Genomic DNA, 27,274 nt, shown 5'->3' with positions numbered 1-27,274 from the left:
TTGCTTATTTTCCCTATACCATTTTACAAGTGCTTACCTGTCTGCTGTTCTTTCATGATCCTCCCCTCCCCCACAGAAAATATTGTACATCTCTTTAAACCCTCCATATGTAGTGGAGTGGTAAACATAATCCTCTCAGGTTTTGTGGAATTGCAGTTGCTTCCAGGAAAACTTCAAGCATCAAGGACTGTTTCAGCAATATCTTTCCATTTTCTGATTTAGGTAGTCTGTAAGGTGGAAATCTACTATGCCTTCTGCCTGATTTAAGATTTAACACAGATATCTCTCTTCCCATTCTCTATCAGTTTTGTTTCCTATTTGCCAGATCAGGTTTCTTCATGTACTCCATTTTTCCTCAGGTTTTTCATTTACTTACCACATCATGTAATTGTGGGAATGTTTCAAAAGGCCAGCAACTGTTACATTTTAATTGGTACATGTGTACAGGTCGGAAATGATTCAAATGTAGCAAACTGGTCCAAGTTCAACCCTGAATTAAGTAATGTTAAATTTTGAGTGGTTTTGCTACTTTTGTATCATTTTCGGCTTGTCCACGCAATAGCAATTAGATAGTAACAGCTGTTGCCCTCTTGAAATCCTCCAGATGTACATATATCCATACCCCAAAGTGCTGTATGAATACATTGACAGATTTTACAAGCCCCCTTAGAAAATTATGGCTTATAGTTTCATGGAGGAATATATTCCAACACCAAGGAAAAGCTTCAATATTTTATTTCTTTGAGCACATGTCATAGCCTTGAACCCTATTGTGTTTCCCTTAAAATCCATTCAAGGAGTGGCGATGCATAGGAGGTTCATAGGGGTGCACATGCACCCCCTGAGAGTGGTAGTATACCCCCTGACAGCCAGTGTTCCCGGGCAGGGGGAGGGCAGGTGAGAGTGCTTGCTGCTGCCACTTCTGGGTCAGTGGGATCGGCCAAGTGCTCCCCCCTCTCCCCGATTCAGGAGGCACCAGTTGCCCATCCATTCAAGTATGCTATAACAGGAAGAATATTTGGGAGACTTCTTTGCCTTCTTTCCGTTTTGAGCATTCAAGGATCAAGGACAAATTTATTCCATTTCTAAGTTAGCACTATTTGAACAGGCTTGAAAACTTTATCTTTTTGTATACATCTTAGAAATTGTCCATGTGAAGTTTTGGAGCATTTCCTTTGAACAATATATGTTTTTAAAAGCAGCATGAAAATCTAGCTGATGGACATGTAGCAAGCATTTAAACACACACACATTTTTGCACTTAAGTCATTGTAGTCTTTTTATTTCTCAAGCACACAATCTAGGTATCTCAGTAGGCTTATGAATAGTACCAGTATAAAACTAAAAGATGCACTACATTATATGTTATTCGCCTCATATTCTCCCATCTATGACACTTGTGAATGGCAAAATAAAATAAAATAAAATAAACACCCTATGTTGCAATGGAAATAGCATCTTACAAAGGCGGTGTGCTTATGTATCCTCACTGTTAAGGTGTCTTCAAGTTGTTTAGGTGACTGAAGACCACGTGCTCTTTTTTAGACAGCTGATAGAGAACAAAATAAGGAGAATAAATTGATGCAAATGCCCACCATTACATACACCAAAGCACAGCTGCAACTCTAAGACCAACTAAGGAGGACAGACATCAAAAGCATTTAAATCATACCAGGATCAACCATTTTAGGCATATTTATAACATAGAGGAAACTAAGATTTTTTTAATATATGAAAACTTTCACCTCTTCATTTTTGTTGGTTGTGTACCTTGACCGTACATTTCACTTCACACTACATTTCACCTGAATAGAAGTGAATCTTGTTGATTTAAATTTGCAATTTGAAAAAGGATCTGACTGCTGCTTTCTTCGGCTATCCCTTGGTTTGAGGATGATGTCTTCGGGGAGTGGGGAGAGGGAATTATTTGTGAGTTTTAAGATGGCTAAGGAGTCCAATCCATGTTCTGTAAGTTTTTCCATAGATATGATGGGTGATGTCTTGGGGGGAGAGGGAACACAGCTGTCGGCCAGGATGTTGTGTGCTTCCCTTCCTTCTCTGCCAGTTGGCAACTTCCTGAGCAAGACGGTTCTCTTTGAAGTTGTCTTGATGTATGGTGCAGCACCATTGAAACCTGTTACCAGCCAGCATCTCCCAGTTTGTAAGGTTGATGCCACCCTTCTTGATGTATGCTTTCAGGGTGTCCTTGTAGCGCTTCCTCTGTCCTCTGTGGGTCCCCTTACCATGACTAAATTGAGAGAAAAGGACTTGCTTTGGGAGACAAGTGTCAGCCACCAACATGCAGTGGCCAGCCCAGCAGAGTTGATGTTTTATGATCTTTGCCACGATGCTGGTTCTGTTAGCTGCAGAGAGCATGCTGGCATTACTGCAGTGGTCTTCCCAACTAATGCGAAGGATCTTCCTCAGGCAATGCTGATGGAACCATTCCAGGCTCTTAAGATGGCTTTGATATGTCACCCATGTCTCACACCCATAGAGGAGCATAGGGATAACCACTGCATTGTAAACCAGGACCTTAGTTTCCATCTGAAGATTTCAGTTGAGAAAGGCATGGTGAAGCTTTCTGAAGGATATGTTGGCACAGCCAGTCCTGTGTTCCATTTCCACTTCAAGACTGACTGACTGGGAGAGTTAGCTGCCAAGTTATGGGAAATGTTCGACATTTTCCAGGGGTTCTCCACCATCAGAAAGGAAAATATCCTGCAAGGACTAGTGAAAATCAGATCAGACCAAAAAAAAAAGAAAGGAGGGGGGAAGAATATTATGGTGAAAGTTGCATGTTTTGAGTCTCTACTGTACTTGCATTTAGGAGTATTTAATTGGACTCCAAGTACCCTTTCCTTGGTGGTCAAATCTGCCTTTACAGTTCCTTAAAAGAAAGGTTTATTGTTAGGCTCAATGTTTCTGAGGCTAAAAACAGACAAAAGATATAATTCAGATTTGAGCATCTCGTCTCATAGCAAACCTTACAGATGGAAATATTTATTGTCCCACATTAACTACCTGTGAAGTATCCAAATTCAGTTTGAGCTAATTGCCATTTAAACCTAGTGTGTAAATGGTTAGATGGGAGCCATCTCAGCCCTAATCACCCCTAAATCTGTTGTCTGTTTTTAGCCTAAGTGGAAAGCTTTGGGTTAAGGTGTTTCTCAGGTGAAGCACAAAAGATAAGGCAGTGATAGATGGCATTGTGTATAGGCAGTGAAATTCCAGGAACCAGGCAGCTAAGATAGCTGCTTGTTGGGAAAAAGCAGTGTTTTATCTGAGGTTTCTGTAAGGGGAAATTGCCTGTGTGCAGGTTGTGGAAGTTGGACTTCAGTATATTTTATAGATAAATAAACGCTACTTGGAAAAATATGACTTTGTGTCACTGATTTGTTTTTCACCAACTGAAAACCTGACTTCAGGGCCCCCAAATTTGCTACCATTTGACAAAGTAACAATTCTATTCTTATTTAGTTTCTGTTCATAGAAAGAGCTATGAACTATTATTCTTAAAGACCTTATTGCTGGGACATACCAGAACTATTACATGGGTACTTCAACCAACATATACTGGGGCAGACCATGGCCTGTCAGATACTAGGAACATGAAAATTATCTGTCTTTTGGAAAGCACAACAGTTGCAGAATATGGGAAAATCTGCTAAATGAAATAAACCCAATCTTTGGATGCCAGTCTCAATCATTATTCTTGTTAATATTTTGTCTCGAGAGTGTGGACATTATTACTTTCAGAAAGGAAATGCTCATATGCTTAATGAGAGGGTCCAATGGGATTTTCATAAAAATGTAGGGCTCAAAGAGACCAAAAGAAATCATCTAGTCCATTTCCCTGATCTGGGGAAAGATCAAGTATACACAGAACATCCCTGACTGTATTCTGGTCATGTCAAGTATCCCACAGAGTCTCAGTTATCCAAATTAGATCATGCTGCTGTGATTGTACTAGGATTCCCAGTTCTTTCTGAGTACTCTCTGTGCTTCTCCCATTAGTATATAAACATCTTAGATGACTGGCTTATTGCCATGCTAATTTACCTCTGACAGCATCATTAAGGCTCCTTTTGCATCCTCTTATGTGGTTTGTATGTGCACTACCTTGGTCTTTACTTACCTATGGGCTTTTGTCTCCATCGCTTTTTGAACCTGAAGTCCTCCTTGCCAGATTAGTGAGCCTATATGCAAAAAGACTCATTACCCTGCTTTGTAGGTGGATCCCATCTCAGCGCAGCCAGCCTTCTTCTTGGAACACTATCCCATGGTTGAAGAAGCCAAAGCCCTGCAAGCAATACCATCTGCATAGCCACGTGTTGATCTCCAGGATTCATCTGCTCCTGTCTGGACTTGCATATATTGAACTCAGCTGTTTCTAATCAGTGGCCAGACTAAAAAAATACTCATAGCAGTGTCTTTAGGGTAAGAAGCAGGCTCCTTTTAAATGTAGGTATTCGAACAAGCACATTATGTAATCTCCCTCCGCCCCACGGCACAAATGCATGGAGAAGAAAATTTGTAGAAAGTAGTTGATGAGTGTGCAAGTTTGGTGACTTTTTGAATTGAAGACCATGTGGCTGCCTAGGAGGCTTGAGTTCTTAGACCTGAGATTCAGTGACATTAAAGACTACTTGACAGAAGGAAAAATGTTTCTTGAACAAATGCTATGACAGTTATAAGAAATGCTACTTTGAATTTAATGTACAACACTGGGTCTCATCAAAGATCCCCATTTAAAAAACTCAGCATCTGATTGGGAGACATTAATTAACAAAAAGCAAGTAGAACAACACCTTTGAACCTGCAAAGGTTCAGTCATGCAAATATCCTTTTGGAACCCATCTAGTCTTGGATGAAGGATTATATTTGTAATAGTAGACCTTTCCTGTGAGGTATGTTAATCTGACAGAGACTTTCTTCAGTCAGAAAATTGTAACTACTGTTCTTTCCTTCATGGAAAGCAGTGAAAAAAGTGAGAAAGCTCATAGCAGAGACATTCCCCAGCTTTGAAAGAGGTAATTCACTGCATCACATTCTAGGTTCTGATACACAGAGGCCATTGGTCATTGTGTTTGCTGTTTCTAGATGCAGAGAGGCCAGTCAGTAGTTGACCAAACTGATTTTAGAGTGAGTGATGATATTTCTGTTCCACTCTGGTCCACTCTCTTCACATTTCGACTTCTGTTTTGTAAATCTGGGTGATTATTTTCCCTTTGATGGCAATGCCGATTGAGATTAAAAAATGTGCTCTGCCCAGGACAAGATTTTTCTTGGGGCCAATCCTGTCATCTTTATTTATGAAAACCACATCAGACATGTTGACCTTTATGACCAGGACACATCAAGCCTTTTCCATAGAATAAATGAGTGTTCTAGGACTTCAGTGCATGTTGCAGTCACCTGGTAAATACTCTGCCCTCATGCTCTCTCTGTCCCATGGCCTGAATTGGAATGGAGATGATTATTCTAGGTTGCCATCTGATTTAAGAATTACTTTCCCTGGTTGAATCACTTCAGATAATCTTATTTTCTTCATTCACCAGTTTGAGGACCCAATTGATGTAGAAGGATAACAGGGATTACCAGAAAGGTCTGTTGAAGGAAGTCTGTCTGTGAAATCAGAATGCCTCAAAAATGCCAATGAGAATGGGATTTTTGTTTCTTGGTGGCCTGTACCTTGTCCAGCAGAACTGGCCGTTATAATGCTGTCTTGCTTGAGATCTGCCTGAGAAAGAGGGAATAAGGAGGTTCCACTTAACTTGTGGGAAAACTGTGTTCTGCCCTCAAGCTATCAGTGAGAAGGAAATCAGAAACCACAGGTTGTTTCTTCTTGTTCCTGGCTTTTCCCTCCCTGAAGCCAGTAGGGAAACCAGCTGCTACAAATGTTGCCCTGTGGTGTCAGGCCAACTCTTAGGATCTCAAAATTGCACTGTTAGATGGGAGGGTGTGACACAATTGCATATATACAAACACACAAATCAATTAGGTGCACGTCCCCCCCACACACACTACCAACTCAGGCACATACACATTCAAAATTACCAGCCTAGGCACATGCATACCTACCACCAATTCATGCACATACACACTCTAATGATAATGACATGAAAACATACCCAGTACACATATACATGTACATATACATACACATATACGCACAGGATATACACACTGTCACTAACTCACATGACAGTGTGTGTGTGTTGGTGCCTGTGGTACCTATGCTTGGGGTGCTTGGTAACTAAAGAGCAAGTGGCAGAGATCAGGGGAGAGGGCAGTGGGGATAAGGCAATAGCAAAGAAAGAGGGGGTTGCAGGCAGAGAAGAGCTCAGGATGGCTGGAGCCACAGGAGCATGGGACAGGTGTTAGAGGTGGCAGTGAGCCAGAAGCAGGAGAGGGAGAAATGAGACAGAAGTTAGAGGGGAGAGGAGCAGAGATTGGAGCCGGGCCAGAACTGTAGTAAAGCAAAACCCAACTCAGGGGTCCAAATAACAATTTTCTTAAATGAACAGTGTACTGTACAGCTTGGTTCCCGCACAATGGTAGCAGGAAAAAGAGACTCAGTGGAAGGGTTGGAGTCCAGGTAGGGAAGAGAAACAGAGTCCAAGTCATTGGTTGAAGAGAGGGTGGGGAGATAGCTACCTATCCAGGCTGGAAGGGGGTCCTCAATGGCCAGTGGGGGTCTTTCTTAATCAGGTATTGTCCAGAGGGGGGTTGCTGGCAGGGCCTCTGGGTTCATAGGCAGCATGACGTGGAGCATGTCTGCTGCAGGTGAAGATGGCTCCCCAAGGAGTTAGTCTTCACTGCCCATTTTTATGGGGCAGACTACCTATGATCTCCTATGGGGAGGGCCTGGCCAGCCAATGTCAGTCCTGTCCCAGAGGGCTCCAGGTGTTCTTACTGAGCATGTGCAGCTTGGTACAATGGTGGGTTGCCTCATCTTTTGTTTCTTGAATGCTGAGGGTGGTTCCAATGGCTGGGTCCTTGGTCCATGTATTGGTTTTGGTGGTGGGGTGATTTAGTAGGGGGTCTTGCTATCAGTGTGTTTCACACATCCATTCACTCTTTTGCTTCAGGCATTGAAGGACAACCAATTTACATGGGAGAGGTTATAGACATAAACATTATAATTGCAACATACTTACACAACAGGGCATGGGGACTAGATGGGAACAAGATGGGAACCTGACATACACAAAATGGATACTTGACATCACTCATGCCGACCCACATTGCAGGCCTAAATACATAGAGACACTTAAGACACAATAACTGTATGGTGTACTACATTACAGTAATCCAGTACACATACAGCAAAACATTACAATAGCTCATGGTTACTATAGAAGGGAACTTCTGTACACAGGGTTTCAACTTAACTTATAACTACTTATATATACCCACAGGGAATAGAGGAGGGGAGAGAAAAAGATAGAAATGATGGGGAAAAGGGGATGTCATATTTTTAAGTTAAAAAAAAGAAGAAAGTAATACTTGGGGTTTTGCTAGGGGGGTTTGCTACATAAATACCTCAGAAGGTGAGGTATTACTGAGGGGATAGTCTGCAAGTACAGTTTGAGAATGGAGCTGGGAATTGGACAGATATTAGTGAGCAGACCTGCTAGCCAAAAATTTGAAATAAAAAGTTGAAAATACTCAAAAATTCTGAAGCAGGGAGGTCTGGCTGAGCTTCTTGCAGTTGTGGAGGCTGAAAAAAAGAAGAAGAATGCATAGGGAGAGTCCATTCCTCTGCAGTCCATGACTGACAGGTCAAGGTCTGTCCCCTAGCTGTAAGATGTCTGCATTACCCATTGAAAGGTATCTGTCACCCTTAGCAAGGTGGTAACCTACATAATATGTTTAGTGTGCCCAGCTCTGGAAGAACAATCAGGCAGTAAAGGCCTATTGAGTAAAGAGGCCGAGGTTCTATTATATCCTTTTCCTTCGGCTGGGCTCAGGCTTAACTATATAGGTTCAAAAGGCAGGGCAGAATGGCACATTATATACTAACAACTTACTTTGTCAGATACTATGAATGGACCTGCAGGGACAAAGGATTCTACATATAAATAATAATTTAGATACAAAGATGGTGAAGTGGGGAGGAAGCAGAGTTGAGAGAAGCAAAGGTGGTAAACAAAGCAATTAATTCATAGGGACACAGGGGTTATAAGTCTCTGCTTAGACTTTGTAAGTTTTGAAGGCTAGGGACAAAAATTACACATCAACTGGTATAAGTAATTGGAAACTGGTTCAAATCTGTAACATAACAGAAATTCAGAACACACAAATTGCTATCAAAATGGCCAAACCCAGTTAAGATCAACCTGGATGGATGTAGTATCAGACTTAACTTATTTACATTAAATCAATTTATTGAACTTCTGTCCCAGATCCCCTCCAAGTTCAAGTTAAGTCACAGTCCCCTAGCATCCCAGGATGCTTTGCACCTCTCGTCCCCACAAACTCCCCCTTGCAGGGGTGGGTGGGCTAGCATTGGTCCAAGCTGTCAGCTCCAGCCAGCAGGGAGGTGTGCTCCAGCACTCACCGGCTTCTGGCCTGGGCCACATTCTAGGATCAAAAGCAAACGTCTGTTCACTTGCTTATCATTTCAATCTACATAGTTTAGAGTAACCTGTGAAGATTGAATACATTCAGCCTTGGGCTTTTTGACTGTCTGTACTTAGCCAAGGTGACATGTTGAGCAGACATTTGCCAGTGATCTGCTCAGCACTTTTATCGCTAACTTGGGAGAGGCACGGTTATATTAAGGACATGCAGGTCATATTCCACCTAGCTCAGTTACATCATGCTGAGGGTGTGGTTATGCAGATATGAGTAGTGAAATAAATGAAAATTTGCAATGGTACCTTTCTCAATCAAACTGAAAAAGGAGGCTTGTCCTTTGCATAAAATGCCTATGCCGTCTTTATCTTTATAAAGATCTTGAAAATGAGGTTGGGGAAAAGTTTTAGCTGGTGACTCCAGACTTCACTGACAAATACAAACTTTGTTTTCAGACTCTTTAATAGCCCGATGAGGGTCATGCCTCAGATAAAATCCCAGATTCTGTCAATTCTTGTATTGGTATTGTGAGAGATTGATACTTTATTTAAAACTAGGAAAAATGTTATTGCTTGGAGTGATAAGAAAGGGTGATGTAACTTTCTATGGTGATGCCAGAACAAGAGAAAATAATTGTGACAACCAAGACTCCAAAGACTTAAATAATTGGGAAAAAAGGGAATATAATCAATGTGTACACATTCTGTTCATAGACTTCAAGAAAACCTATGATAGCATACCCAGAGAATGTCTGTGGGCCATATTAGCTGAATTAGGGATTCCCAACAAACTAATTGAACTCATTAAAGTTTTCATGCATGAATCAAAAACAGAATTAGTGCCCATGAAAGAAACAGTTTCTCATTTAGAACCAGATTGAGAACGGGAGATAGTCTGTCTCTGATCCTATTCAACCTGGCACTGGAAAAGGTAATCCAGAGCATAAATAACATGAAGAGAGGAGTTCAACTGAATGGACAGCATAAAATCCTCACATATGTTGAATAGCTTTCATAAGTAAAAATATGGATGATAAATTCTGTACACCTAGCTAACAAATTAATCAAATAAAATTGGACTACAAGTGAACATGAGTAAAACCCAATGTCTGCTGTTAAATAGGACCTCGCATAACAATAAAAAACACAAATTCTATGCAAGTGACCCACTTCAAGTATTTAGGTTCTATCATAGCACAGGAGGAAATTAAAGGAAGAATGGAAGCAAGAGATTTGCATTGTACAAGCTCTTGTCATCCAAGCTCACTGCAAGGAAAACCAAGCTTCAAGTCTATAAAACCATAATCAGGCCATTATGGCAGACAAACCTTGGTTCTCTCACAAGCAAATAAGATAGTAATAGATTATTCTGAAATGAAGATTTTCTGGAAAATCTTTAATGCACAGTATGATTCCATAACACAAGAATGGTGCATAAGTAACAAAAATGAGTGATTGTACCAATTGTACAGAGGCCCAATCCTGACACAGGAAAGCGGAGCACAACAACTACAATAACTGGGCCACGTTGAAAAAATCAAAGTGATCCAGGCTCCAGAAAAGCCCTTGTTGAGGTACTGGAGGCGAGAAGGTCAAGATGAAGACGACTAGATGATGTAGTGTCAAACTTACAGAAATTAAACATGGATAACTGGAAGAAGGCATGCAATGACAGGAATGGATTAAGATAATGGAGGCAGCCGAGGGCTTCTAAGGCCTACAGTGCTAAATTATTATTATTATTATTATTATTATTATTTGCAATAGTGTTTTATTTTTCACCTGGGTCTCACTACTAACACAGCTTACACAACCCAGTGCAGCAATAAGCCTTGTTGGATCTCTCAGGTAACATATATACCTCATTCCTTTGATCATTACTACTGGGGAGACATTCAGACTGCTTCCAAAGGAGCATGACTGTCATACTGCAATCACAGCTCTGTTCTGGCTCATTCTTCTACCATTTAGCAATCAATACACAGCTGAATATGTTGGTTGTCAGTGGTTCTAGAACTATAGAGTTAAGGCCATGTGAGCTTATTTCCCTTTTTTTCTACATTTGAATTTGAAATACATTAACTCTCCATTTCCTGTTTTTAGGAAGTTTGAGTTTCATTTAACTTTAATGTTGTGGAAGGTCATAAATTACCATCAAGCAGATTTTAGTTCCACTTAATGAAGATTTGGCCATGAATTTACTGTTTTTTTTAATGGAAGAAAACTTTCCTTTGTAGGAGTGGTTATGCATGCATTTCTATTCAATGAATACTTTTACAGTTGCGATGCGAATGCGACTAGGTAGAGGTGAAGGATGCTCTGTGATTTGTAATGCTGCTCCACTGTCCTATGTGCTTATTCATTATGCAATTTGTATTATGGTCTGGTGTTGAAATGGTTAGGGGATGTATTTGCTAACAGGGCTGGTGAGAGAAACCATAGATATCAGTGTCTCCAAAATGCAACAGTTTTGCTACTTGATAGCTAGAGTTGCTTATGCATGAGAGAAAACTGTTGCATCTCTCTCTTTCTCTCTATCACCCCATCGAGCCATTGCCTGCAACAGATAGCTCTGTATTGCCATAGTTCCAGGTAACTCTCTGGTGCCCATTCCTTTTAACCAGGGGCATCAAAGTTATGGTCCACAGGCAAGCTCCTGCCCATGCAGCCCTATCATGCGGCCTGCGGATCTTGGATTGGACGCAAATGCTGCATTCAGCGCACATCAGCCCTGGTCACACATTTGCTGGTTTGGTGCACACTGCATGCGCACACAGAGCTGGTCTGGGACATGTGCTGCACTCAATGTGCCAGGCTGGTCTCTGGGCCCAATCTAGCCCACAGACTGCCTCCATGTCAGTCATGAAGCCCAGTGAATTTGGTATGCCTATTTTTAACCTTTAGCAATTTAGAAGCATGCACAAAGTTGCTTCTTGCTGTCTGACACTGCTTCTGCATACTCATAATATTAGTAGAAGCTTATCACATGGCTGCATGCTACTTTGGTTATGGGCCCCACTATACTGAACCAGACCCTACAAGTTCACCATACTCTGTCTGTCCCTGGCTTGATCAGTTCTCCCTGTGCCTTTAGCCTATCTAGTTAGCTCCCCTCCGCTTTTGTCACCTCCCTTTATGTTTGGCTTGTTCCAGCATCTCACAAGGGAATCATCCGTATTTTAATTTTGTATTAGTTTTCCAGAGGTTTTAAATTAAGTTTAACATTTGGATTTTCTTCAGGGCAAGCCTGGGCCCTAACTCATATGGGAAGGGACTTAGATCACAGCATTAGGTGGGTAGGGCCTTCTCAGGTTCCAGCACATGCAGAGAACAGAGAAGGAGGGGATCAAGCCTTCCCATGATGGCAAGGTGACAATGGATTTTGGACTCCATGGGCATGTATACTGGATGCCTGCTCCGATGCACGCCAATTAGCATGTGTCGGAGCAGACTCGATTGAGTCTGCATTATGTCTATTCAATGTCCCCATGCTTCAAAATGGTGGTGGGAGCACTTTAATTAAAGGTCATAGAGTAAGTTTTAGTTAAAGTACCCCTGCTGCCATTTTGAAGCATGGGATGCTGAATACATGTGACGCTGTGGGTGTTTTAATTAGAGGGCTTTCAGAGCAGCTCTAATTAAAGTGCCCCTCCCTCCACCCTGGAGCACATATATAGATGCCCCATGTGGTGGGGGCTCAACCACCATTAAAGGGACAGCAGCTGCAACATTCTAGCTGACACAGACCTGAAAGGGGCAGGGACCAACTCTGAAGCACATGGGCAACTGGTGCCACTTTAGTTAGAGACGCAAATGCGGCCATCCAGTGACCGAGGGCGGGGGGTGTTACGGAGCGCCCCCTACTGTGCCAAGTAGACGATCCAGCACCCTCTTTCTCGCCCACCACGTCTTGTTGTTATATGGTTTTAGAAGGGAGGCTGCCTCTTGTCGCCTTGGACATGGTGCTAGGATTGTCTGGGCTCCTACTCTGTACAGAGTGACCTGGTGCACCCCAGCCTTATGGGCTATGCGTGCCTCCAACGTCCCCTTTAGCACACCCCAAGCCTCGCAGATCTTCTGGACGTTATTCCGCCAATCTACTTTCCCTAGAGGCCTTCTCTAAGGGCCTCCGCCCGAATGTTCACTCTTACCGGGCTCTCTACTCTCAGAGTGCACCCTCTCCTGGGGCTTTTCTCAGAGTGCACCCTCTCCTGGGGCTTCTCTCTTACAGACAGGGCCCTACTGGGGCCTGCCTCCCATCTGTCCAGTGGTCACTCGCACTTGGGCCTGTGCCTAGCGCTTCCCACGGTCACTCACACTCGGGCCTGTGCCTAGCGCTTCCCGCGGTCACTCGCACTCGGGCCTCATCACCTGCACTTCTCACAGTTGGGGCTCAGGTGGCTGTAGCTGTGCCTGGCCCCTTGACCCACCGTCTGGGGTCTTACGCCCTGCTCGGGCTTCTCCCAATAGGGCTCAGGCGGCCGTAGCCTTACCTGGCCCCCTATTCCGTATGAGTATGCCCCTCTCTGGCACCTGACTATCGTGCCCTCACTGGCACCAGGAAACCCCACCCCATTGGGACGCTCCTATGAGGCCTCCTTCCACCCCTTATAGCCTCACCCAGTCCTCCGGTTCAACAATAACACACTAGGGAAACATAAAGCCAAAAGCCAACCGGCTATCACTCAAAACAAACCCCCTGGCTAGAACAAAAATACTGTGACACCGTGGCTCACTTTCTAGGCCTCCCTGTCAGGGTTCTCTCCACCCCGTACCATGCTGCAGCTGGTCAGGCTGCTCTGCTCTGCTCTGCTCTGCCCTGCTCTGCCTTGCAGCAGAGCTGTTGCTCCTTAAGCTGCCAGAGGGGAACTGCCACCTAGGCTTCGGCCTGGGCTGTTTATAAAGGCCCAGCTCTGCCCCCTTCTGGTCACCTGACCAGTGCGGTTGCCCCAGCAACCGGCACCTCAGCTGCCCTGGAGATTGGCAGCTGCCCTTCTCCCTTCTTAGGAACAGGGCACCTGAGTGCCCCTGTGACAGGGGGTAGGTCTCCCCATGGCAAAACTCACTGACCAGGAAGTGGCTGCGGTGCTTCTGGAAGTGGCCGCAGCGCTACAGCTGGTGCTCACAGTGGGGGCACCTATGCTCCCACCTTCCTCCCCTGCCCATCGCCTAAGCGGCTGGTCAGGGGGTGCACCACGTGCATGCACCCCTATGCACACCCTATGTGTCACTACTGCTGAAACATTATGCTCATATCTTTTAGTGGAGCTTTTCTTTTTGAGCACTGTGTTCCATATTGTCTCTTCAAAGAGGTCCTGTATACTAGTAGGCATAAATGTTTAATGATTGATACCCTTGGATCCATTCAGAACCATGGTTTGATTCCCCGAGTCTGCACAAAAATAATGGTAGAATTTGGTAATGTTCTGAATGATGGTTTTCTTTGTAGAATTTTTTTGCAAGGGTGATCTTTATCATGAGGATACCTCTGTCAAATGAGCACAAATCAGGGTTACTAACCCTAACCTGAACCTCCATGGGGCACACTAAATTTCAAGGCAGCCCAAATAAGCTTTGGGATTTTAGAGTTCTGAAAAAAGCAGGAAAGAGCTTTTTTTCAGAGAGGTAGAAGTGAACCATGCATCTCAATGTGAGGTTCTGGCTGAGTGAAAACACCCTGTGGAGATAAATAAGTCCTGAAACAATAGCTCTGAATCAATGAATGGCTCCATTCATCTCACTTGATGTTCTCATCCCATCAGTTCTTGTATTCCTCTCATATATATCAAGCATTCTCAATTATTTTCAATTCCTAAGCCTAGTCTTACCACTGTGTGCTGGATGCATATTTCTGGCATGTTTGTTTTCAGCCTCCTAGAAAAAGGTGCAGGGTTTACTCAGATGCCAGCTTACATGGGAGATGGGAAGAGGGGCTCAGCTCCTTGGGGGACAGGAGGACAGAGAGAGGGGCTACATACCCCTAGAAGAATGTGGCTCCCCAGATTCTAGCTAATATGAGGGGATATGAAAGGGCCTTGAACACCTTCTCCAGAGGAAGAGGACCTTCCATACCCCAGCTCACTTGTGGGAGCAAGGAAAGCAGTTTAGACAGACCCAGAAAGACAGGGAACCTCCAGATCAGGAGGGAGGGTAGAGTGGAGGTTTCATACATCCCCAGGGGTGACCCCAGATCCTTGTGTACACACATAGTAGAGGAGAATGTGGGGCTAATAAAGGTCCATACTACTCTTTCTTCCAATTTAGGTTGCCAGGCACCCCCATATATCACCTCTGGGTGCTTTCCTCTTGCCTCCCTTAATTCTCATACCTGCTCTCAACCTGACCCTGCCAGGTCCTCTCCCACCCATCTTTATTTTTTCCTCCCCCTTAACCTGTCCAGCCTAGCACCTTCTGACTTATTTACTGTTCTCAGATTACAGTTATTACCCCTTCCCCCAAACCAGAAATTTTGATAAAGGCAGATTGTAGCAAGATGCCTTCCTTTCCCTCACCCCCCTTCAGATTTCTGTTAAAAGTTAGATTCAAGCTGACACTGGTGGATGTAGGTCAGGTTCAAGGACTCCTGTATATTCCCCTGAGCTACTCAGCTCACGTGAAAACTGACAGACTTGAAAGCTTCTTATCTACCCAGTTCACACGTATTTAGTATAATCCATTGAGTTGATGAGCATTAAGCATTTGCCTATCCAAAGAATCCACTCCTACCTGAATATTGTTTTCAGTTTTGCTCCCCAAAAGGGATAGCAGGTGCCATGAACTACTTAAAGCAAATACTGGACATCTGAGAGTGTTTAGAGTAGTCTGAGCAGTGGTTTTATCTTTGATGTGTAAAATAAAGTTGGTAGAATCTAGCTAACATCAAGCTATTCTTACTTTTTTTAGAGGGGTGGTAGGGGAAGAGGAGAGAGGAAGTATTGCACATGAAAGCCACTTGCTTAAATAAGCCTGAGTTTCAAACACAAAGCTGAACATATGCCTTCACTCACAGGGAACAAACCATATTTCAGGGAAATCCAAGTATACATATGAATTTTACAGCATTTAGAAGAGTCAGCCAGTTTATATGAGTATGGAAAATGGATTTTGGCTTCATGTAATTAATTTATTCTTCTTGATTGACCCAGCAATGCTGAAAACATTCTACAGAATTGATAGGCAAATTATTGAAACAATGAGAATCACTTTTATGGCTATAAATCAGGAGTAAGGAGTAAATAAGGATTAAAATCAACAGTTGTGAACCAAAGCGGGTGAAGGAAGTTTTACAAAATACACAGATTAGTCCTTCCTAATCATGCAACTTTATTTTTGAATAAATCCTGCAATCTGTAGTCCTGTCCCTCTCGGCATTTCTTCCCATCAAAGTAAATAGAAGCATTTTCCGAGTAAAAACTAAAGGATTTACCATTTTAAAATGATATGCTATTTTGTAAAAAGTATGCCTCAGTACTATTTTAAGAGAAATTTCACTTGACTAACATTGTCCTGTAGCTGTTTTCCTTTGAAATGTTCTATGCCTAATTTGTGAATAACTCACTATTGCTATTTTTCCATCCTACACAATTTTCTGTGATTTATTTTAATTAAACTTTTATATGCAGGCTCTGTGCTTAATATTTCTCTTAGTTTTTCTTCCCAGTGAGTAAAATACTGTTTGTATTACACAGACCTATTTTTTCTGTTTCCATTTAAAGTGATCTCCTCCCCACCTCATACCCCCGCCCTTGCCGCTAATGAGTGTATCATCTAAAAATAGATATGTTCATCATTCTATAATATTTTGTATCTTTCTAGATTGGAGGCCAGTGTAATTGTAAGAGACATGTGTCTGGCAGACAGTGCAATCAGTGCCAGGAAGGATTCTACAATCTACAACAGTCAGAACCTGATGGCTGCAGTCCCTGTAACTGTAATACCTCTGGGACAGTCAATGGAGATATTACCTGTCACCAAAATTCAGGCCAGTGCAAGTGCAAAGCAAATGTTATTGGTATGTGTATTGCAAGAGTTTGCAGCCATATTTCTTATTATCTGCTGGAAATAAAACACTTGATTTCTAAACTGAGAAGCAGAGTAAATTTCTTTTGCTGAAGGCAGATTAAAAATTTGAATCAAATTAACTGTCTAAAATTTATTAATTTAATAATTCTATCAAACTACAGCTTGAAGCTTAGTTTAATCAACCCTTTAGAAGTTTCTTTATGGTGTAGCTGCATTTGCTCACGTAGCTCTATACTAATAAGTCACCAAAATAATATAATTTGCTTACTGCATAGATGTTCCTTTTAGGAAATTAGCACTTTTTCAAAATGTTTTATACTTAATGAGTTCTAAGCAAATCATTTCCATGCTAGTTTTCTTAATAGACCAAAATAAATGGATTTTTTTCCTCAAAATATTCTGTGCTACAGGGTCCTTTGTGATAAATCTTTCCATTTTTTCTATTATATTTCTTTGAACTGTTCCTATGAAATGCAAAATAAGCCAACATAATTCCACAGATCATGTACATTGCTAGGGTTACTTATCAAGGGCCACATAATTTTAATTTTGTAATTCAATGCCAAGCTGATTATAATAAACTGCTACCTTCTGTGTTATTTATCATTTTTTTACAAGACGTGCTTTTTTGTTTGTTACTCCCACAGGTATTTTTCAGAAATTAGATTTGATTATAGCAATTTATTACTTCCAGCATATTTGAGGGGAGCCACAGCCACATAAGGACAAAATTTATCAAGCGCCCAAAATACACAGTGTATATAATACACTTTGAAATGTTGATGTATGGGAATATTATGCAAGGAGAATTTCCTGATAAAGTGAGCCCTGCATGGTAACTGTATACGTCTCAGATCATACATATGACTCAGACCATACACATAGCTCAAAAAACCCCACTTTTACCATTGCCTTATTATTTTAACCGTGGTCTGTGAGCTTTCTGAAAATAACCATGACTGTCTGCAGATACGAGAAATACTTTGAAATGTTGAAAGTATTTTAATTCCTTTTCACACAATTCCTGTTAATGTCTACCATACATTTAGACAAGGGAAATCTCATAGCCATAGGGCAAAAGTGAAAGCCCGAAAAGGTTGAATCACAAATATTTTCAAGCTATTGCTCTTTCTTCTTTAGTATGACTGGAATTTCCAAAACAAGCAAAGAAGAAATAGTAATACAAAAAAATGTTGCTCTCCTCTTCCCTGAAGGAGTGACTTCAGCTCCTGTTGCCTATGATGCAAAATAAAAGATGGTCAGCATACAGAAGGAGGTGCTCACTGCCTTGCAGATTAAAAACCAACCTTACCTTACCTGTTTTTTTCCATGTAAACAGTTAATACCTCTTAAAATTTAGTCAAATATGTGGTCAAACTGGAATTTTCAAACAATTCTAACTTGTGTTTGTATTTTGTATATTTGCATGTGGCCTGATTCTGAATTCCCAATATATCCAAAAGCTTCCACATTTTTTTTTACTGGGATTTGAGGTATTCAAGGAATACAGGATCAGAACCTTTCTTTCTTATTCACTTACTTGTGCTTTAAAGTACTTCCATGCTATTGATGGGAATGCTTGGAATGATTTTTATTTCCATCAAGAAAGGTTTTATTTGACAAAAATTACGTATAAAATTCAATCCTGCAAACACTCTTGCACATACTCACCTATAATCATGTTCATTTATTTGATTTCAGTGGAACTACTAAGGCACTTAAAGTTAAGCAAGTGGTTAAAAGTTGATAGGAGAGGGTATTAAAACATTTCAGACTAGAGTCCCTTTTCCTGTTTTCATAAATTACTCAATATTTTTCTGCATATTATTGCAGCATGCAGATAAATGCAATTTACCAAAACTGTGCATTGACCTTTTACAAGGGAAAGCTACGTCTTGTAGACATGTACTGATTTTTTTTTAAGCTTGGTTTACAAGTAACCTCCATCTATTGTCCTTTTATCTATTTAAACAAATGTGATAACAGGAAATGCAACTGCATACCACAGTGTTATGGAATGTGAACTGTTAGAGTTAACACAACTGTTAAATCTTACTAATGATTCTATCACCAGTAAAATACATTAGCACCAATAATTTTATTAAAGTAGGTCATTCATCTAGAATAAAAAGGTAGAAGAATGTGAATTAAATGCCAAGTGTGCTAACTCCCCTGTACTTGTTAACATTGAATGTGATGCCCTGTAGGCCTTCCTCAGTATCGTTAGGAATAGATTACCTGTCAGGAATATGTATGGCATATTCAAATAAGCACTGCGCATATTTTTAAAACTGATATGATATGAATCCATGTAGACCAATTTTAATAGTTCAAAATGAGTCATAATTCTTGTTAACAATACAGTTATTTTTAAAATTTGCAGCAATAGTGGTCCTTTTTTATTTTCCTTATTGAAATTAAATGATATGCCTTAGGTGAGTCATTCATCACTGTTAACGGAACTTGCCTTCTGTTGGAGTGCTTGAGTTTTTATCCATATATATAATGCATTTCCTACAATTTCAGGAGATGCTTTTCTACATATGAGTTTCTAAATGTATTTTTGTATGTTTATGTATTTGTTAAAGGATGGAAATGCTTTGTTAGAACACAGGATTTTTTTTTCTTTTACTGGATGCAACCATTAAACAATGGCTTCACAGTGAGAGATTTTCCCATTGCAAGGGAAAATACATACAAGTGATTTAGCATTTCTCGCATAATCAAGTTTATTTTCTTCTGATGTACGTTTAATAAACTAAAACTCACATGCAACCCCTGAGGCAGGATAAAACAATGACTTTGAAAACAAAGCTAACAGATGTACAGTATCCAGAATTAAGAAAACAGTTTATTTTTTAATGAACTGTAGGAGTCAACCAACTTGGAAAGAAGTATTATTTCATTTTGGATAATGGAAATAATTTTCTGTATTCAATAAAGGCCAATAATAATTTAATAAAAATGAAATAAATATTAAAATTAAAGTGTGATGTTAAGTAAAACTCATTTATTGTCATTAGTCCTGTTTACAATGTCCATGAGTGTGTTTATATGTATTTCTTATGAAAAATGCATTAACACTCCAGCACGTCTTCCTTTCATTCAGTTTCTATTGCACCTCTTGTAGTTAGGGAGAAAGTCTGTGTAACAAGTGGGCACATAAAACACAGAAGTATTTTTAAGTTTTGAAAACTTTTGCTCATCTATTTTAAAAGCCACATTTAAAAGCCCTCCGTCCCCACACACATTGTTTCTGGACACAAATATAAAAAAGAAATAACTGTTATATTAGTTACCATTGTTTGTGTTGACGTTGTATCTCCTTGTGGGTCCTGTTAAGAATTGTGGTGAGCAAAGACTGCAGCACTTTTAAAAATATATGGTGTATATCAAATTTGTTTCTTCCTCTTTTTTTATTAATAACTTTTCTCTTGTCAGGTCTCAAGTGTGATCATTGTAATTTTGGATTTAAAACTCTCAGAAATATCAATGAAGATGGATGTGAGCCCTGTCAGTGCAACATCAATGGCTCAGTGAACCAATTTTGCATCCCTTTTACTGGACAATGCAATTGTAAAGGTGAAGTAAAGGGACTTCAGTGTGACACCTGCATAGACAACTTCTATGGACTGGATGCTACTGGCTGTAAGGCTTGCGAGTGTAACGTCTCAGGGTCACTTTCTGGAACTGTGTGCAATGCTAAAACAGGGCAATGTGTATGTAAACCTTATGTTGGCGGAAGGCAATGTAGTGAATGCTTAGATGGGTACTACGAAGTACAGCAAAATAATTCCTTCTTCTGTCTGCCATGTAACTGTGATAAGGCAGGTACAATAAATGGAGCTCTGCTCTGTGACAAATCAACAGGACAATGTCCTTGCAAAGCTGGTGCAACTGACCGTCAGTGCAATCTGTGTGTGTCTCATATGTACAATCTCACTATTAGCAACCCTCTCGGCTGCCAGATTTGTGATTGTGACCCCTTGGGGACGTTAGCAGGAACAGTTTGTGACCAGATTAGTGGACAATGTGTATGCCTCCCTAATCGTCAAGGAAGAAGTTGTAATCAGTGCAAGCCAGGTAAGAAAAGCTGAATAAAATGTTTGTTATAGTATGTTGTATTAAAAACAACAAGTGTATGACTTCTTCCTTTATTATATTTAGTCATTGACCTTATATTTTTTGATATGAGGCACCAGGGCCTAGGGCCTGATGTACCTCTTACTTAAAGCTTGATTTCCTGCAAAAGTACATGTCCTCTGTTACTGTTGATTTGACAGGTATGAGTAGCGAAAAAGTCTCTTGCACAGTGATAGATATTTAGCCCACCGAGAGCCAGAAATTGTAATTATTTGATATTTATAGTATTATAGTAGTGGCCAGAGGTCAATTTTACATTTGGCTCTGTACTGATATTGAAAAAATATGAGTTTATAGCCAATAAAGTATAATTATATCTGGTTTGAAAAAAGGGCAAAAATAATCAAATACATATGTTGCTATGCATATGCATACTTTTAAATTATTGGTATTAAAATAAACGACAACTATCTCCATCTGCTAGTAAGCACAGCCATAATAAATTTCTGCCATACTAATAAGAAAATAACTAATGGGGAGTCCTGAGGAGAGATTTCAACAGTGGTCTCCTCACAGACTAGTTCAGGAAAGTTGCTCCTTATCTAAGGGTCAGCATGGTGAAAGGTGCAGAGAAGTTTGTATGAACAGTTGACAAATGGGCTGCCAAAGCTGGCAAAAACTTGTTTTAAGTACCCTTGTTTGCACCAACGTGTTGGAAGTATGCTAGTTTCCGAGAGGGCTTAGCATGTTTTGGCCCTGGAAATAACTGAAATCATAGTTAGTACATTGCAATGCTTTGAAACAATTCAAAATTTCATACTACATTAATGTAAATAGACTTTAACAACTCATTACAGGTAGATGGGACTGTAGTTTTATTTTGTGTTTTTGTGATTTAGAAAAGAGTTGCATATAGTGAAAGCACATTTATTATTAATCTAACCTTAGTATGAGTGCTAAAAGGGTAGATTTAGTTTTACTTAAATTTGTAGGCAATCTGTTAAAGCAGCAGTGCACATTAGGAGGTGCATTAGAGCCCTATTGGTTTTAATATGTCATCTGATTACTTGAAGAGAGGTTAAAAATGCTGCTTAACCTCCATTAAGTATTTTTAATAAAAAAAAATCATTTAAATTATTTTAGGTACATATACTAATAAATATGGCATCACTGTGTTTTTCTTAGTCCCTTCTCCAGTGCTATCTGACCTGCTGACATTCAACTGCAGGCACTTTAATCAGAGTGGGCAGAGGAATGATGTCAAGGCTTCCTGAGCTAGTGACCCACCCTTGTCCTTGAAAAATAAAGGCAGGGGTTTATGCACATCCATAATGGTTTAAAATGTTTAATTGATAGTGTGTGGAAAAACTTCCATGGCACTGAGAGGGATATTTCACAAACTGGCCTGGTTAAAAAAATATTTCTTGTAATTATCAGTTTTCTTGGTGGGCTAATAAATGCATGCACATGAGAGTGCATATAGCACTGAGCCTAATGCTTTAGAAATGAGTTCAACTGCATAATATTGTAATGGCCTGATCCTGCTCTTGTTGAAAATAGTACAGTGTAATAGTTTTGTGTTGATTTTATTGTGATCTGGTTTGGAATATGAGAATGCCTGTCTCTTCATTAGCAGATCTCAACGCTTTTCATGAGGGTCAGTATCATTAGCCCCATTCTACAGCATGGAAAATTAAGTACAAAGATGTGAAGTGTCTTGCCCAGTATAAACCAGCAAGCCAGTGGTAGAGATAGGAATAGAATCCAAGTCTCCTTAGTACCAGTTCAGTGCACAGTATTGCATACTAGATGTTGGTAGCAGAACACATGTAAAGACATAGGGAATTACAAGGGTAAGTAATAGTAAAAGATTTTTGAGATCTTGTCCCAGATCATCAAAAGTTTTAAGTATAGGGACTTTTGACATAGGGAATAATATAGAGAGAAAGGTAAAAATGCAGAAAGGAATAAATGTCACTAGATGAAAGCAACATTTTGGATGATTGAATTTAACCTTGCACTTTATAGAGACTGTTAAAAATAACAGAGAGGCCCAAATTTGCTATGAAGACAGTGTATTTGTTCTGATTTTAAGCATTGTAACAAAGAGTAATATAATCGTAATAATACCTAACTGTAAACATTATGCATTGTTTTAAAAAGAGACATTTTCACAAACCGATCGGATAATAATACTGGTATTAAGATAAGGAACTATGGAACAGTTTAATTGGTTTTAAATTCTCTAACCATGTCCTTTGGCTTTGCCTCAGGCCAAAGATAACAAAATGCACTGCAAGCATATCAGTAGCCATCACAACCTAATTAAAATCACATAATTAATTAGGTAAAAATGGCAACCTTATAAAGACATTAAGGTAGGTTAGACTGATGGAACAGCACACCTATTTTTTCTGTGTCCTGATTGAAACTACTGCCTAGTTTATAGCATAAACTCAAGTTGCGTACACATCTTCATTTCTCAGTTCCTTTATTTAAAATAACTTCTAATGAAAGGGACTGAGGTTACTTTCGAAAGGGGAGAGACTTGTATTGAAACTAATCTCTTGGTGCATTTTGTTGTGATTCTAAATTCAGGAAAAGGTCAGTGCATCATCATGCTGTCCTGTTTACGGGTAGGGAAAGAAAAAGTACAATGCCAGAAAAAAATTGGAGAGTTTGGGAAGGAATGTAACTGTCAGAGATTTTTATTTTCTCTGGAGCATTGAGCATTTTGATCACCTCCTACGATCAGGGGGCCACATCACATAGGATCAGTACTGAAGAAAAGAATAACTTGAGGGAACCTCAGTCCTCTTTCTGGTTTGTTGCTCATTTGTTAAAAAAATACAAAGTTTTCTTCTACAATTTTTTTATGTGAGAGGCAAAGATTTCTTAGGGTGATAAGTTATCACCCTAAGAAATCCTTGACTCTCATAATTCCTGGAGCATTGCAGCTACAACATCACTCTAGCACTACCATCATTTTCTTAAACATCTAAACAGGACTTGGATGGAGTTTAGCTGTCTAAGTTCAAAAGACTCTTTCAAATTGGTCCTGATCCAGTAGGCATAAATATCATCAGTGGCCTGAATTCAGAAAGCACCACTATACTGTAGCGTGCTGTAGTGTTCTCTCGGAGTCTATACTAGGGCTTCTATACTTGCCCAGAAGTGATTCTGGTGGATTGCCTAATTAGCTAACTTCAGCCTAGGCTCTGTTGTAATTTAAATTAGTGCTGAAATGTGCTTAAGCTTTGTTAAAGTCCCTGGAGAGGCCCTACTCAGTAGCCAGGTTGTGCAGATCACTGTTAACTGATATCAAGGACTTCAAATTCAGTTCAAAAGTAGTGGTGGCACCCTATCCTTTCCTCAGTTGCCTACAGCTGAAAGCACCCAACTAGGGTAGGAGATCTGGCTCGATAGGCTCTCCTTACCCTCAGGGGATTCAAACCCATGGCTCTGATCTCACAAGAGAATGTCTTAATTGCCAGTGTATAGAAGAAGTGATATGAGGGTTTTCTTCACCCTTTCTGTTAGAGCTAGACTACTGTACATCCACAACCACAAGAGTCAGGGGCCAGAAGAGAGGGAAACAAGGGGGACTATCAGGCATACAGACTAGTGATAATGCCATACCCCTGGGAGGAGGAGGTCTTGAATTCTTCTCTCTCATCTCTGCTTCTGCCACTATTTTTGCATTTTACAATAAGACAATCATTACTTAAGAAATAGAAATAACCCTTGCCTCAGAAAGTGGTGCTTGAAATTAGTGCAGTGTATAAATGGGGTACCCAAAAGGCTCTCAGACCTCCTGTATGAGAGATAGGGTTAAACTTGTTTCCCATCTCCCTGTTATGCTCTTATCGTGGTGGTGTTCATTGTGCTCGAGAGTAACATTGCTGGGAAATGGCCTCCTCTATTTATGTGCAGGACAGGTACTATGCTGCTCAAGCAACTGCAGTATGAGATAATACATGCTGCCTCACTAATAACTTCAAAGCTATTCAGTCTCTGTGGTGGCTCTGTTCTGGGCCTCTCTGGAATAAAGTGCCAACTATGTGGTTGTTTTTATGATGCGGATATATGTTAACTGGAGACGGATATCACTTCACTGTCCACTTGAGATTTATCTCACTGAGGACCAGAGGCTAAACTTGAACAAAGATTTGAGCTCTAAAATTATAATGTTTTCAATGTGTTTAGTTCTTCTGCTATTTGGATATGAGCTCACAGCATAATACTAGTGTGGAAAAAAAAGCAATACCACCCTGGGGTGTATACATAAAAGCATAAGATAATCAAAATTATAATGCCTTGGTATGTTACAATGCAATTTAGGGCCCTTTCATTATAAAGCAACACACTGGGAAGTTAAAGAAAGTTCATGGAGTGCTGAAAAAGATTCAGCAACTAAAGAATACTTATTTATATACTGAAGGAGGAAAGGTGACTAATGGGTCTATGAGAATGCTGCAGAAGTATTTGAGAAGAGAATTTGGAAATGCATCTCTCTGAGTCATACCCCAAGGAATAAGAGCAAAACAGTTGGCAGAGGGGAGTCCCCTCACACCCAATAACTTTATTTAAAAACTAGTATTATTTAACATAATTATTAATGGTTTGGAGTGGGTGAACAGTATAGGGATGCAATTTCTAAGGATTAGAGAACACATAGCTAGGGTCAGACATTACATTTAAGTGGGTTTCAGTGATCAAAAACTGGCTTAAACCTGTAACAGAACAGATGCCCAGTGCACATAAAACAGTCTGAAAATGGATGAAACCAGTTTGAGATAAACCTGTTTTAAATCAGGCTTAACTGATTTGGGTCAAACTGGTTTATGCAATATCTGTCCCAGACCCCTTCCTGGTTTAAGTTAAACCAGAGACCCCCAGCAACCCGGCATGCTCTCGGGGCTGGGTGGAGCTCTGCACCACAGCAAGGCTGGCCCCTCCCCTCTGCTTCCTGGCCAGAGCTCTGGCAGACTTGCAAGCACAGCAGGGTCTGTTGGCTTCCCCATGGCCCTCTCCTCCCGCCCCCTCACCACTCGCTGCTTAAGCAGGGATTCCTTCCTCCTCTCTGCCACAGCAGGAACCATAGCCAGAATGTGGTATGCTAGCTAATGCTGTGTAAGACTCCAGCAGATACTGCAAACACAGTATGGTCTGTCTCGCCTCCCCCTGCCCTACTCCCAACCTCGCTGCCCAAGCAGGAAATTCCTCCCCTCCCTCCTTCCCATCTCACACAGCAGGGATCCTTTCCCCAGTGGCCCTAGGCATGCAGTATGATAGCTAATGCCAGAGGTGTCTGTGTGTGTGTCTCTCACCAATTTCACTGGGCAGGCAGACAGAACAGCTACTGCTTAGGGCCATTTGGAACTAATCAACAGGTCAGCCCTGGTAAGCTGTTTAAGAAGTTTGAAGTAATGAAGAGAGGCCTTTGTTTTGCTAATCATGTGATAAAGACTATTATCATTATCATTCCTCAGGTGGCTTGCTTGCCTGTCAGTTTGTCACAGACAGTATGATGAAGCAGGGATTGCACTTCTCCTCCCCCACACCTCAGAGTGCTAGCCTGGGGCTGGGGGTTGGCAACACTCTCGCACCTTGAGCAACCAGCAGAGAACACCCTGGGACACTGCAGGCAGACCTCCCTAATGAAAGAGTCCTGCCAGGGCCTGGCCACGCCCCCCTCAGCTCAGCTCCCCATGGAAGGGAATGGAGGCTTGCTCTAGTATCCCCCTGACTTCTAGCCTGAGCCACTGCAGGCATGTGCTTGAATTTCCTCAGTCTAGAGAGAATGTCCAGTTTCAAACCAGTTCAGCCTAGCCAGGTTAGGCTAAGCTGCAAAGATTGAATCAATTCAAGCTCAGGCTTTTTTAATGTCTGTCCCTAGCCTAAGAAAACTCCATGGAAACATTTTTAAGCCAGGTGAATGGGCAACACAGTTGCTCACGTTTATTGTTGACAAATGCCAAGCAATGCACATAACAGTTATAGTTGGGACCATTTGCGTATATTGTTAGATTCTAAATTTAAATGTTACCACTGGGGAGTGACACTTAACTGAGAATCTCTGTTAAATGCAAATGGGAGGGTTAAAATAAAAGAAAAAGATAAAATTATATTAGAAAATGTAAGGAAGGGGATATGAAGCAATACTAACAAATATGTAATTATATAAACCAAATTTCCCTGGAGCTCTACATTCAGTTCTGGTCCATGACAAAAAAGATTCACTATGAATGGAGGCATTTTGGAGATCAGTTAAAAAATATAGAGATATGACCAGATACCTATATGAGGAGATATTGCAAAGAGGGAGGAAACACAAAGATATATCAAATCATGAATGATGTAGAAAAGATAAACTGAATGTTCTTTTTGTACTTTCCAAGAATAACAGGATGGGAATCGAAAGTGAAAGGCAACCTTTAAAAAACGTTAAAAGGAAATAACCTTTTAATATGAAAAATAATGAACTGCTTGAACTCTTTGCTGCAAGACATATTGGAGGTACAAAGCTTAGTAGAAGTGAAAGGAACAAATACTTATACTTCTGCACTAATGCATTAGGTAGGATA

General features: G+C 40.7%; 1 protein-coding gene across 1 annotated transcript in view; it reads left to right on the top strand.

Annotated features, from left to right (window-relative positions):
* Positions 1-27,274, top strand: part of USH2A (usherin) — a 652,515-nt gene that overhangs the window by 76,130 nt on the left and 549,111 nt on the right. Inside the window, exons 11-12 of the mRNA XM_019549473.1 lie at positions 16,398-16,593; positions 20,046-20,687. Of these exons, the coding sequence (XP_019405018.1) occupies positions 16,398-16,593; positions 20,046-20,687 (838 nt within the window). The remainder of the gene's footprint in view (positions 1-16,397; positions 16,594-20,045; positions 20,688-27,274) is intronic.

Source organism: Crocodylus porosus, unplaced genomic scaffold (genome assembly GCF_001723895.1).
Source record: "Crocodylus porosus isolate Cpor-Errol unplaced genomic scaffold, CroPor_comp1, whole genome shotgun sequence".
NCBI lineage: Eukaryota > Metazoa > Chordata > Crocodylia > Crocodylidae > Crocodylus > Crocodylus porosus.
Note: the sequence above shows the minus strand (reverse complement) of the source record. Positions and strands in the feature narration are given on the sequence as shown.